The sequence below is a fragment of the Phalacrocorax aristotelis genome, chromosome 2 (genome assembly GCF_949628215.1).
Source record: "Phalacrocorax aristotelis chromosome 2, bGulAri2.1, whole genome shotgun sequence".
Classification (NCBI taxonomy): Eukaryota; Metazoa; Chordata; class Aves; order Suliformes; family Phalacrocoracidae; genus Phalacrocorax; species Phalacrocorax aristotelis.
Window position 1 is genome coordinate 106,534,218 of NC_134277.1, and position 14,778 is coordinate 106,548,995.

Here is a 14,778-nt window from a genome sequence, read left to right on the forward strand (position 1 = left end):
CAGCCTGTTCCAATGCCTGACCACTCTTTCAGTATCATATACTAGACTCCAGTTTTGCATTGTCATGCTGTTATTTCCTGTTAGTTACCTCCTGTATTTGAAAGAGAGAGACAGATGACCAACTTATCAACCGGTTCTCTGGCCCCCTCCCCCCCCCACCATTACATGAAATCACACAATATGTCTATGGGGGAATGGGATTACTATATGAGGATGAAAATCTTTCCCTTTCCCTGTCTTCACTGACAGAGCATCTCAGACAGCAGAGAAAATGGAAAGGTGCAATTATTTTCTGAAGTAAACATTAAACTGTTATGTTGAAGACACAGAATATTTCAACTTGGTTTAGAAGTTACCAGGATACTCACAAAATGCTCAACTTCTCTGAAGTGTTTGAGGATATTGCACGAAGGGTATTCAGGACATATGGTATCCTCAAACTGTCAGGAGACATTTGCTGGCTTTGCACGGGAGGCCAGTGTCTAAGGTGAGGTGTCATGGATTAAAGAAAGTATGTCTGATTAAACTGAACATCAGCTGCAGGGCAAAATGTAGCACCCTTGGAACTTACTCAAATTGGCAAGGAAAGCAAGTTTACAAACGTATGTGCTGGAGAAGATTGAGGATGGATATATTTGCTTTTGAAACAAAAATGTACTAATACTTTAAAATAGTGGGAAATTGAGGACATGCAGAGGTGTGGATACTTTTAAATGATTTTAGGAATTTAAACGCAGGGTCCAATTCTTCCATTTCAGAAAATATTTGAACAGGTATCTAGGTAATGGTAGTACAATCATTCAGGTTTTAGAGGCAAATTTTGCCCTTAAACTCATCCAGGCAAGAACAAACATTTGTAAGCTAGATTTGGGAATCCCAGATGAATTCTGTCACTGTATCTTCTAAATCACATCGAATAGGATATTTAGCTTCTCTGTGGGTCAGTCACCGTCTGCATATGAATGGGATGAGATAACAACAATTCATTTGGTAGTAAGATTAAGTAAGTAGAAGTTAATGAGGTCCCAGAAAATAAGGTGATGGAAGAAACCGAACAAGGAGATGCTCTCCTGTTGGACAGGAGAAGGCTGAGACTAAGCAGGTGCAATTCCTCAGCATTCAGCATCACTATCCTCCTCCCTCCCCTAAAACTGGTGAGAGCAAAGTTCAGGGGGTGGGGGAGCCAGGGTGAGAAAAAAATGCTGATATATCGCTACACTTGTTATTCCACTCTTTCCAATGTAACTGCTCTTTCCCATCTACTTGAATAAGCATAGTAATGCTTCATCATACACTTTGCGCATGTAAAGGTGTTTAGCATTTGGGCTTTGGCAAGAATATGACTTTAATAACGTTTTCCAGAGCACAGAAGCATATGAGTCTTTGTTAAAATGAGCATATTGACGGAGACGGAGACTTGGCAGCAACTCTGAAATGCTCTCAGCCTTTCAGCTCAAAGTCCAGCTGTACTTAGGAAACGAAATGACTGTGAGGCTCAATGATCCTGGTTGGGCCATTTTATCACTGGATTCCTTTGCCTAAATCATCCCAGTTGGAAAACTGACCAGATGACACTGCAGTCTCACAATCCAGATGCTTTGTTTCATTTCAGCTTTAATGAGAGGGAAAAATTACATATGGAAGGAGGCAGTCAGTTGGTGGGGGTCTGTATAAGAAGAGATTTTAAAAGCAAACATTCAGTTTCTATCTGGAAGAAATACTTTCTCCATCTATGAGACCTCTGCTGCTGACCATCTGTGGCTAATTTTCAGGTGGAAAGAGAGCTTTAGATCTTGAAATCACAGCATTTTTTGTTCATTCATATGTCAGGTCTATTAGAACGATTCTCTCCTGCTTTATAGAGTGAGGAACCAGGACTCCAGAATTAATTTTATTCCCTTGCTTATAGTTATTATTATACCTTAAATAAATTATTTTAAATTGTTTCACTGATAAGTTGTGAGGTAGGGAAAAATCTGAAATCTCACTGGATTAACCAGCCATTGAAAGTGAAAACACCATTCTTCTCTGAATAAAGTTGGCTATGTTGGGTTTATTAAAAAAAAACACAAAAAACCGAAAGTATAAAAATGATTAAGGATAAAAAACCACATAAAATGCTTTGATGTAGTAAATCACAAACAGAGATTCTACAGACCCTAGAAAATGCTCTAAAACACATCATCTCTGTGAATGTAATTACAATGTCTCTATGCTTGGCTGTAGTTTGCAATCTCAGATATGTAATCTCAATATGTAGCATAAAGAAATAACTCATAATCCTCTTCTGAGGATTCAAGGATGTTGTTCACTATGAAAAGCTACATTTTTACTACCAGAAACTGATGAGTTTCTTGCAGTCAAAACCCAGGAAGCAAGACTGCTGTACTGTGGAATGTTTTTAAATCAAAAAGGAAGGTAGAACAAATGTTATGAAAAAGATGAAAAACTTTACAAAGGAAGTGATTTTATGAGATACTAATTTAAATATAAGGCAGGGAGAAGAAGTAAAAATTGTTATCTTTCATACTTTCTGAGACTTATAAAATCAAAATTAGCTTCAAAATGCATTAAAAAAAAAGCCAAAGCACCAGTAGCACATAATAGAAAAGCATCGTATTGACATCACAGGCGTGACACCTAACAATAAATGAGCTACAGCAGCAAAAGATGGATCGGGCCTTGTCTGCATTTTAAAAATTTGCATTTTCACATTTGCCTATTTTCTTCACTGTTTACTTCAGCTTCACAAGTAAAGTTTAATAGAATATGATTTAGTACAAGTATTCAGCTATTTTAGTGATATTATTTAGTTTTCAAAAGAGATACGATTAGAGTCTTCACCAAAGGGAAGCACCTGCTCTTGAAGAGTGAATCTAGTGGCACTGTCTATACATAATGCTTTTTTAACCAATATTGTCTTGAATATTCTGGTTTCTTTTTCACAGTAAACATAGTCTGTGATTGTATACTGTCCATTTGGATGACTTCTTTGTAATTACTTTGTTTTATCAAAAATGAAAGTACAGTGACACATTTGAAACAGTGATATTTTGAAAAAAAATATGAGCGTGGACAGATTCTAGATATGATGACAGACAGGCAGGTAGTAATATTTTTAAAAATAGAATAATTTTTTGTTATGTTTTGGGGTATATTACAAATGCTCCCAAATGCATGAGACCTGAAAAAGAAGTTTCCAGTTCTTCGAGATGAAGCTATCACTCTACATCCACAATTTCTTTCCCTAGTAGCAGCTTGAGAAACCTAAGGAATATGAAATGTGTGTGTAAGTATCACAGGATACTGCTTACAAGACTACTTGTCATCAGTGTTAACAGATCCAACTGAGTCCAGATTCTCTTTCCTGGAGTTATAACACTGTATAATTGTTTGTCTTATCGTGATATATACAGCTCCACTACCATTATACTAAATTCATTATCTGAATAGGATCATGTAGCCTTCACTGCTTTTGATTTAATTCTGTATTTTCATTCTTTATCAAATAATTTAAATGGACATTCATAAACAGGAAGAGCCTCTGCTGTGAAAAGAAATTTAAACAGAAACAGAGTTGTTGCTATAGGGCTGAGGAATACAAACAAATTACTTAGATTTGCATGAGAGAGAAGGTAAAATTGTTGGACAGTAACAAAAGCTTCATTCCAAATCTCACTTTTATTGAAATCTACGTATCTTTGCAAACTAAGCAGCCATTAGCTGTGAGCCTTAAACATGAAAAGAAAACCACCTAAGGGTCGTTTTCTGCAGCAGAGTTTACACAGTAAGACTTGTGGTAAGACTTTTTGAAAGCAATAACAGAGATGAATTCCAGTGAGGCGCTTTCTGTAACTGATGTGCTTTGCACGAGAATTGCTTAGATGTCTTCTCTATTCTTCCTAGAAGACACAATAGCTAGAAGTCTCTGCTATAAGCAGTGTAGATCTATAGTTTGGCTCTTTCAGCTATCACCACTGCAGAATTGCTTGGTGCTGGAGGGTCAAGCAACAGTGCAACTACAATGAAATAGATCTCACTAGCACTTACTGAACAACTCAGAACTATAAAAGAAGGCCTCTTTCAGATTGCTGAACTACCATAAATTTTTATCCTCATATGACAAATAATTTTCTTTTGGGAATCCTATTCTTTTGGGATTAATGGTATTAACACCCTGTCATATCATAGAGATATCAACAGTATAACACCATTATTCAATTGCTTTTAGCCCTTAAAATGTAAAAAAAATTATACCTCTAAAACCAAAAAACCACTGCCACTGTAGTCTTTATGACCATGAGTTCTGTGAGTTCTCAGCTACTAAGAGACATCTTTTTTTCAGTGACCTGAAAGCAAGCCCTCGCACGGTTCAGGCAACAGAACCTGTATAAAACTAGATGGTGAGGCTTTACGATTCTATTACAGGTTTTACAAACTATTCTCACATCTCTGTTTCAAGTAAATATAAATACATCAACTAACTCAAGAGGAATTCTATGTAGCTGACATACTTGCAATATGTTTTGGAATAATGACATTCAAGGGTACTATACGAGTGTACATTTTTATTTAACACAACAAAAATAAAATGACCCTGACAGTGACACAGCTGCCATTTTTACAATGAGCAAGATTTTAGACATTTCATACATATAGTCACTTTTCATGAATTTCAAACTGGAAAATTAACTTTGATCTTTCAGTTTCAGGCCAACAAAAGCTCAATAGACTTTTGAAAGGTTTTTAGGTATCTTTTGAACTACATTTTTTGACAGCATGCCTTTAAAGGCTACAATATGGGGAAAATATGTAAGAAAATAAATCTAAAATTTGAATTTCTTATCAGAGCTCACCAAATGATTCCACCCTCCAATTAGTCACCTTTTCCATAAAACTGTCATGTGGGGAGTGACACTGCCATTTGCAGCATAAGATAACTACTATAAACTGAAGTCACAGTTCCACTCAACTGATTTTACTGATGGAATCTGCTAAGAAATTTGAGTGCCACTTCAGGTTCTTGCAGCACAGCTAAATGAATAAAATGCTAGATGTCATACCAATAGCAAGAATCTCTGTACTCTTTTCTCCTTCCAAGTTGATTAAAAGACCCCCAAAACAGAGTTTACTTTGCTTATGAACGAGATAACTTTGAATTTCAATCATGCTTATTAAAATGCAGAGTTGTACATCAAGGGGATGAGGGAAGGAAGCGGATAGGTATCAGAATAACTTGTCTGAGATAGTGTAACTAATGATTTAGCAGAGCATGTTCATCAAATATTGGATTATACGTGTTCAGCCACTTGGTTTAAAAGAATATGGCTAATGATACCCTCCATGCATTTTTATTCATGAGATTTGTGCAACAAATACATGCTTTTCCTCTTTGTCTCCTTTCATTTATTTACTTGGAACAATAAAGACGCTAATTATGTTCATATATGCTGGTTGGTAGCATTGCAATTAAATTTCGAGACTAAGGCAATTGAATCAAGACTAGTTCACACAACAGAACTAATCTATGTCTTCTGGAGGTCATGTGTGTGCAGCTGAATCTCTTTCAAGAACAAGATGAAATGTAATATTTGCCATCTATGTCCAAAAGCTGCTGGACTGTATAAGAATTCACTACAGAAAGGGCTTGAGGAATTTCAAGCTTTTCTTCTGCTCACATCACAGGCTTTTGACAAGATTTATTCCCTTTTGCATTTGTGAAGGAGCTCCACCTGCTCACATAGTTCTCTCTTCAGCATCCATATAAGCTTTATACCTATAGCCTATGAGCATATAGCAGATAGGATGCTTTGAGTGGTGTCTGATCATTATCACTTTCCTACAACATTAGTAGCTCTCCCTTTGTTGAGTAGCTTGAGACTAGAAATTAAATCCTATGCCTCATAGCATGCACACAACTTCACAAACATTTGAACTTCTTTTAAACTGCACTTGAACATGTCTGATTTTTGAACAAAATTTCTTAACGATTTCTGTATATTTTATGTTATTTGGTTCAGAGGTGTCTGGACTCTTCTATGAAATTAATCATCAATATAGTGCTAATTTATTTACGTAATTCTGTTTACAGTGATGGTTGGCTTGATATTTTATGACCATTGAGGCAGTTTATTTTATTACTTTGTTGAAAGCTATTGGATCTTATAAAAGCATCACGACAGTAATAATCATTGAGAGCTGTAATTCGGGGAGGAATAAATAAGCACATTTTGTCTTGCTCTCATGTTCATTAATAGGAATTAAACGACAAGATAATCACAGATTTTATTTTGTTGTTGCATATTCCATCCACTAGCATCCTTCCTGTGCATGTGTCTAATCTAAAGTTCTGTTCCAAATAGCCTTTAGATGAAGACTTACATGCACAGGCTTAGTGCTGACTAGCATCTGTCATTGCCCCTTTCACCTGTATTTGAAAACATTTTTAGATGACCTTGACTTCATTATTCAACACAGGTATGAGTTTAAAGCAAATATGTGTTTTACAGTCCAAAGTGGTGTTGATACGTTCATCACTGTCTTTTAAAGGCTCTGTAACAACAGCTCCCGTTTCATTCCTCTGCAGAGAGGCCATTGCTTCTAGAACCAGAAAGGTCATAGTCATCACTTCCCATGACAGGAAAATGTGAACGCAATGAAGACATGAAGTCATTCTACGTGTGCTATTTGGCATGGAATTTAATCACCTTTACTTGTAGGAAAAATAGGATTATGACTCAAAACCACAGCTGAATGTTTAGTACGTTTTGCTTGCCTTTTGCTTGTCTCACAAGCGAAGATAATGTGGGACTCCACCTAAGAATTGACCTAGGAGCAATTACAAAGTTACTTACCATTTTGTTCCCTCTGGACTCCAGCAGCAAGCAAATCTGGTTCCCCAAGACTTATATCATTGAGCCTGGTTCCTAGACACTCCATGCAAAGATGTTTGCACCATTCCTCTGCCTCTAGTTCTGGAAAAACAAAAAAAATTGTTCATGTTAACATTTTACTCAAAAGAGTGTGAAGTTAAATCAATACCTTCTTACTGACGAGCTTTATGACAATAAGCTTGTGTTGAAACATGAGTTATTAGCATCAAGTTCCCCATTAATTTCTTTCCCTTGATTTATGAACATCTAAAAGGGTTTATACTATTAGAACTGTATCTTCCATTTTCAATTTTGGGGATAGGAGATGGAGTTAACAAAAAAGAGAAAGGAGTAGTGATTTTTCAAGGTAGTAATTTCTAGTAGGCCTTCTTGAAAGAAAAATGCAATTTAGAAAAACATTAGATATAATATCTGGAATATTCTTTACTGCTTTTTAGGTGAATGTGAACTATTAAAGCACTTTCTGTTTCTAAAGGTTCTAGAGTATTCTCCTAGGAGCAAAGGAAAAAAACAGTAATAAAAAGATCTTAAAATGCAAAACTTCCTTCTCTGCTGTACTGAACAGCTATGCCTGTCAAGTTAGTCTGAATAATTAATGTCTTCAGTTCTGTCTACCTTCTTTTGGTCTCAGAGAAATGTGGTCATTAGTTACAATATTTGTATGAAAATTCAAAACCTCCTAGTGTTTTCTGAGTCCTCCATTGCATCTCATTGACGTACATCTGAGAGCTCCCTATCTGCCAGTCTACCAAGACATAAACTCCCCAAGGCATAACCCCCTGAGACACCTTAACAGCACCCCCCCAGCCTCATCCTATCCACTTCTCAAACTTAACATCACAAAATCTGTGATTGGTCAAACCAGCAACATCTTGAGTTGGCATTCTCACAGTGTGAGACCACAGCTAATAAAAATCATGCAACTAGGCTGACTGTCTTTTATTACAGGATAGGTTTCACCCAAGGTAAACTTCCTGGAGAGCAAGCTTGGGACCAGGAACATGCTGAACATCCACTGTCACAGTCAGTCTATATTTGATCATCTTTAGGAGTGGGTGACTCCAATCATCTAGAAATGTCTCTATTAAGCTGCCACAGTTTTGTCATTCCTATTTTAGGGGACATCTGGAAAATACTTTTGTGACAATCTCTCCAACGTAGTGCTGAAATTCAGAGAGAGAGAAAAATACTGCATGCAAGCCCTGAAGCTTGCATGATGAAGTGATGATGATGAGTCATTGTAATTAGTGAAAATTTTTACCCATGCCTAATTGGTACAGTCCTCAAATCCTTGCCTGGTTAGGCATAGATCTCAAGTGACAGAAACATTTGCTGGACAGAAAGGGGGCATGCAATTCCAGGTCTCCAAGAACCTTTGGATACCCTCCTTTGTTTCAGGGCCTTGAATAATCCAGGAACAGATTGTTCCTGAGTTATTTTGGCTATCAGCTGACTGAGTTCCCAGGTAGACAGCTCAAGGAATAGAGCCTATTTTGGGATTCTTGAGAGCCAAATGTGGTTCTTGTCACAGGGACACAAACAATTTGGGTGTCTTCTTCAGAATGCCGTAAGCAAAGGTGTTTCCCTTAACCCTTCCTGATTTTTTGCAGTCTTTGTCTCAAGACACAGATCCCCAAAGCTGGTCTTATCCTCAGCTTCTGGTGGTAAGAGATAGAACAGTCTGTCAGTAACATCCAGATGACATTTAACTTTGTATGTGAGAAGAAAATACTGAGGTAATAGTGTACTGTTCCTTAACACTTTTACAGATACAGCCTCCTTGATGGAGGCAAGGAGAGAATAGGTATGTATCTGGACAGCAAAAAAACCTTTGGGCTTTTAAAAGGAATAAGATGAATTTTTTAAAAGCCTACCTCCAAGACTCATCTTTTACTCATGCATGAAGAAATTTTCCTCCTGTTTTACCTTCCTCTCCTTCAGCCTTTGCCATTTCCTTGGATATTCGTGAGGCCTGTTGAACTAGAGCCATGCCTCATAAATCATACCCTCCCATGGAGAGGGCTTCATGCCAGGAAGATGATAAAAGTGGACCACAAGACATGCTGCCATATGCCGGCAGCACGCAGAGGGGGTGTGGGGGCAGCACACCAGCACCTGGGTAAGTCAAGCTCCCCTGGGGAGGGTTTCCACTGAGTTGCCCAACACCTGTTTCCAGCTACAGATAAACTGGGGGAATCAGTGCAGAAAGGCTGGTAGCACAAAGGTGACAGTGCAAACCTAGTCCAGTGCTCCCATGTTTCCTTCCTTTCCCTCTCACAATTTTTATTTCTGCCTAAACTGTATCACAGAACAACATGTATGCTGACAGAAAGCATACCTCTATAGAAAGCCTGTAATTTTTACTGGAGTGTGGTCAGGATATAAGGTTTTGTGTCTTTTACAACATCTGCGTTTTATTACTTTCTTTCATTGAGCCTGCACCCAGACTGAAAGGGTATATTCTGGAAATGTAGAGTGAGATGTTGGTAAACAAACACTAAACTAACCTTTCTAATTTTACAATCACCTAAGAAGAAAGGAAAACAGATTGGCATTTACATAAATCCAGCTTAACATCAATATAGGTTCAAAACAGGACTCATATAAAAGCAACAAGTTCTATTTATATGTATTCTCACACTACATTTCCAGTAGATGTTTTGGGAAACAAACAAAAACATTGTTCTAGGAAGCGGATTCTTGTGAGCATCTTTGTTTTTGTCTCCTCCATCCACTCGCCTCTCCCCGTTACAGGAATACCTACATCTTGAAAGTTTGGATCCAGAAACTGCCTTTCAGAGTGTTTGACTCCGGCAGTTTAATTTAAGCTGCTTCTTCTTCACTGCCAGACATTGATTAGACCCAGATTAGACCATTCTCCAGCTGCCACACAGAAGAAACTTATCTTACTGTGAGCATTATAAGATCATGACTACTTTTTGCAAAGTATAGGCTACAACATGCATTGCATTGCCATATAACTCAGAATTTGTATCTTACAAAAATGATCAACATAATACTACAGAAAATACAGTTTCAATGCAGAACTGAAATATCTTCCCACAGAACTGTAAGGATTTGTATCTGCTGTCAGAAGCATCAACTTTATCTACAAATGTGTTTGGAAGGTCAAGGGTATGAGGGTACTGTGTGAGTTAGCTCTACCTAATGCATCCTGATAGCTATTGCTTACTTGCAAGGGATTGCCTTCAACCTTTTCCTTGATAGACATGTGAAATCTTTAGAAGCAGGTGAATTACCTTTCAAAGCCAAAGCCATATTTCTCCTTTCATCATGTACATCTATAAAGCAGTTCACCATTCCTTTGTAAAAACTCTATAGAATTCTTTGCATTTCTGGATAACAAATTAAATATTATTTATTACAATTTATAGTATATAAATGCATCAGCATCAGTAGCAATCTTTAAGAACAACAGCTACCATGTCACAAAACAGATATACCACTGTTACTTCTTTATTTTGATTATATGCGTGTATTGAAACAGGTGAAATATTACAGTGGAACCAAGTAATAAAAAGCTGTCAGCAAAATTCTTCTCTCTAATGCATATAGATTAGATTTATTGGTGGTAAATGCTGAGTTTTTGGTCATAACTGGTACTTGTCGTTGAAAAATTTAGCCTCCTTTTAAGATAACTAAATTCTTGGACTGAATGATAAATTGTAAAGCATGCTTTCACAGCTATAAATAAAATCCAAATACTTGAATTTTCATCTTTACTGTTATTTGATTACAAAATGCTGCTATAAAAATGACGTGAGGTGAGATAAAATGCAAAGAGATGGGAGACCTTAATTAGGCACTGTTTATTGCATAACAAATATTACTGGAAAATCTGTAAACTTGTTATCTGAAAGCACACACCTTGATATTATCAATATCTTCCTGCAGTTTACCTGAGATTCTAGGTCATGCTTGAGGTTATATGTCATTTCTACTTCAGCTCCCAGGTAATTAAACTGGTGCTATACCTACTCCAGCCACTAAGTTGTGTATTGCAAATAATAGAATCGTTAAGGTTGGAAAAGACCCTGAAGATCATTGAGTCCAGTCACTAACCTATCACTGCCAAGTCCACCACTAAATCATATCCTCACAGGATGATAAATGGTTTTTGTTGATGAAATAATACTGGCGAATGGTGTTAGAATCATAAGTTTGCGATAGTGAAAGAGCTCTTCTGCTACTTATGGTTTAAAACAGTTCATGCTACACAACATATTCTACAGGGAGGAGGTGATGGGACAGAGATATAGATATACAGATATATTTTACTTCATTATCCTTAGAGATCTTTAAGGCTAGAGGTGGGATAATTTTCAGACTCCCAACTTGGAAAGCATTTTGTGTGTGAACTAAACCAAATGCCTTTTGAATCCTGATAACTTCATATTCGTCCACATTTACCTCCTATGTTCACATCGCACAATCCTACAGCAGCCAGTCGTCACCCACCACAACAAGTTGCCAGCAGAGTTGAACGCTGCTAGCCTGAGATAAAGTCTCAAAGAGGTGACTTCTCCTGCTCACTTCAGCTTGTGTCTCCTTGAGCAATGCCATCTCCTGCTCTGCAGGGCAGTGTCCTCCATTCCAGTAGGTCCCTTCCATCACTAGCAGCATCAAATTATTGCATTCGTTAAAAAATGGCACAATTTATATGCAACTCTCAAAGTTTACGAACAAAGTTGAGGAAGTCTGTCTCTTGCCCTTCTCATGCAGCCCACATAAAGTGACATGACCGAGGATTTAAGTTGGAAATAACATGTATGCAATATCAGAGGGGAATAAAAATCTGTCCTTGTGCTAATCCAAAAACCTCACTTACTTTTTGAGCTTTCCCTAATGTCAAAATGTATAAAACTAAAACATTAGTTTCATTTCTGAAACAGTTTTATGTAGGTTCTGCACAAATTGATTGAGTCTTCTCCTCTGAGGTCCAAACACAACTGAATATTCTTAACTCTGAGTGGATCTGGAAAATCTTTCCTGTTTGTTTACCTCTTCTAAAAATCACCCAGCCTTCATTAGAAGTTAATAGGAAACAAAAAATAGTAGAATCCCCACAGGACTGATGTGTTATTGTACTGCACTACATAAAGTAACTTAATTTCATTTTTTTTCACCAGCAAATAACACTATTGCCTGCAGGCACATAATTTCTTATAAAAATAAATAATACCTTAAAAAACCCCTCTATTCTTTTGTGGATGGATGCCAGGTGCCCACCAAGACCACTCTATCACTCCCCTCCTCAGCTGGACAAGGGAGAGAAAATATAATGAAAGGCTTGTGGGTCAAGATAAGGACAGAGAAAGATCACTCACCAATTATTGTCACAGGCAAAACAGACTCGCCTTGGGGAAATTAGCTTAATTTATTACCAATCAAATCAGAGTAGGATAATGAGAAATAAAACCAAATCTTAAAATGCCTTCCCCCCACCCTTTCCTTCTTCCTGGGCTCAATTTCACTCCTGATTTCTCTACCTCCTCCCCTCCAGCAGCGCAGTGGGACAGGGAACGGGGGTTGTGACCAGTCTATCACATGTCTCTGCTACTCTTCCCTCCTCATGGGGAGGAGTCCTCACAGACTTTTCCTGCTCCAGCGTGGGGTCCCTCCCACAGGAGACGGTATCCATGAACTCCTCCAACGTGAGTCCTTCCCACAGCATGCAGTTCTTTACGAACTGCTCCAGCGTGGGTGCCTCCCACGGGGTGCAGTCCCTCAGGAACAGACTGCTCCAGCGTGGGTCCCCCACGGGGTCACAAGTCCTGCCAGCAAACCTGCTCCAGCGTGGGCTCCTCTCTGCACGGGGCCACAGGTCCTGCCAGGAGCCTGCTCCAGCAGGCTGCAGGTGGATATCTGCTCCACCATTACCCTCCATGGGCTGCAGGGGGACAGCCTGCCTCACCATGGCCTTCACCATGGGCTGCAGGGGAATCCCTGGTCTGGCACCTGAAGCACCTCTTCCCCCTCCTTCTTCACTGACCTGGGTGCCTGCAGAGTTCCTCCTTTCACATATCCTCACTCCCTTCTCCCAGCTGCAGATGCACAGTTTTATTTTATTCCCCCTTCTTAAATCTGTTATTCCAGAGGCGCTACCACTGTCGCTGAGGGCCTCGTCCTTGGCCAGTGGCAGATATGACTCGGAGCCGCCTGCCACGGTCTCCACTGGACATGGGGGAAGCTTCTAGCAGCTTCTCACAGAAGCCACCCCCATAGCCCCCCCACTACCAAAACCTTGCCATGCAAACCCAATACACTTTTATCACATACTTTGATGATTCAAACATAATTTTATTTTATAAATATTTAAAATATGTTATCTAATAGTGTCTCCAGTACTTAGGGCACTTGTACAAGAGCACATCGCACACACTCAAACACACATACAACTGGCTATTTTAATCATTGCTCGGAGGATAGTGCTTAATTTGTGTAATAATGTATTACTGATTAACACTGGCTATGCATGAATTAAGCAATTTTTTTGTTAAATGGTAGATAGGAAGCAATGAAGGAAACCTAAGTTCTATTTAGTGTAAAAGAACAGAAAATTAGTCTGTATGTAGACTAAAACATGCTTTCAATTAGATAGTAACAAAGTGGGCTACAACCCTGAAACCAATTTGGTTACTAAAATTATTTATTCACCAATTATATTTTAAGATATTTTATGACATATGGGACTCATACATAGAATTTTTGCTTGTAGTTCAACAAATACTACTTTTAAGGGAACTTTTAAGGGTTTTCTTCAACTGTGATTTTTTAATCTTTCACCTGGAGCGTCCTATTATTATGTAAGTGTAAATCACTGAACCAAAAAGGCGAAGGAAAAGTCATAAAAGAAAAAGATGTATACAGTCAAAGTTTATTATTTTACTGAAAATATTCAGTAAATAATATTCAGGCTATGACAAATTATTTTAAGGGAAATATGACAATATTCTTTGAAAAACAACTTGGTGAGTCAAGTTCCTCCAAATTTTTTTGTCATTGTCACTTTTTTCTTTTACTATCATAAAACCATTAATATTTAACTATTTCCAGCTATTTAAATGTATGTATATTTTTGAATATATCATCAGCTTAATGACATACCCACCTTTTTCTGTCCAATTTGAGCATTATAAATTTGTTTAGGGAAATATTGAATAATGTAGCAATCAAGCTAAATGAATAATTATGGAACACAAACATATATTATTCTGTAACTTTAGACATTGGTATATTTTCTTAACGCCCTTTTTTATCTGAGGGAAGATACAATCTAAGTACTATACTAAAAGAAACTTTTATTTTCCCATCATTTGCTATTTTAAACTTGTGTTGGCATGACGGTAGCACAGTTAATTACAACAATCACCAAAAGACATTTATTAGCTCTAATAAAATTAAAACTGATATTTCTGCCAAAAATCATCCACGCTTATCTGGAGATGCTGCAAGAGACATCACAGACAGGGTTTTGATAATTTTAATTTGTGCATGTACCTGTGTTTGCAAATAGCCAGCTGTGTGTTCCTATAGTTACTGAGGTATACGAAAACTGACATTTTACTGACAATTCCCCCTTCATTTCTGCAAGTATGATAAAAAATGTCAGCTTGAATAACATGTATAATGTTACATGAATGCTTTTGAAGGCAATAACAGTATTTAAAAAGATTTATCATATTGATGGTACTGTCTTAAAATCGACTTTAGTTGCACGTAATAGCTACTTTTATCTACATTGCTTCCCCTTTCCAGTGTAAAATTGCAGTCAAAGAGCAACCTTCACTCAAACTCTAAGAGAAATGCCCCACAACACTGATTAGCAGTCCCTAAGCAAAGTTAAAGAAGTAGGAAACGAAGT

At 37.7% G+C, this 14,778-nt stretch overlaps 1 protein-coding gene across 3 annotated transcripts in view; it reads right to left on the reverse strand.

Moving 5' to 3' along the window:
- Positions 1-14,778, reverse strand: part of DOK6 (docking protein 6) — a 280,839-nt gene that overhangs the window by 109,164 nt on the left and 156,897 nt on the right. For all 3 annotated transcript variants that reach the window (XR_012659151.1, XR_012659150.1, XM_075084596.1), the window contains exon 4: positions 6,855-6,974. Coding sequence is in view for 1 of the 3 variants with exons in the window: in XM_075084596.1 (XP_074940697.1) it covers positions 6,855-6,974 (120 nt within the window). In the remaining 2 variants the exon portion in view is untranslated. The remainder of the gene's footprint in view (positions 1-6,854; positions 6,975-14,778) is intronic.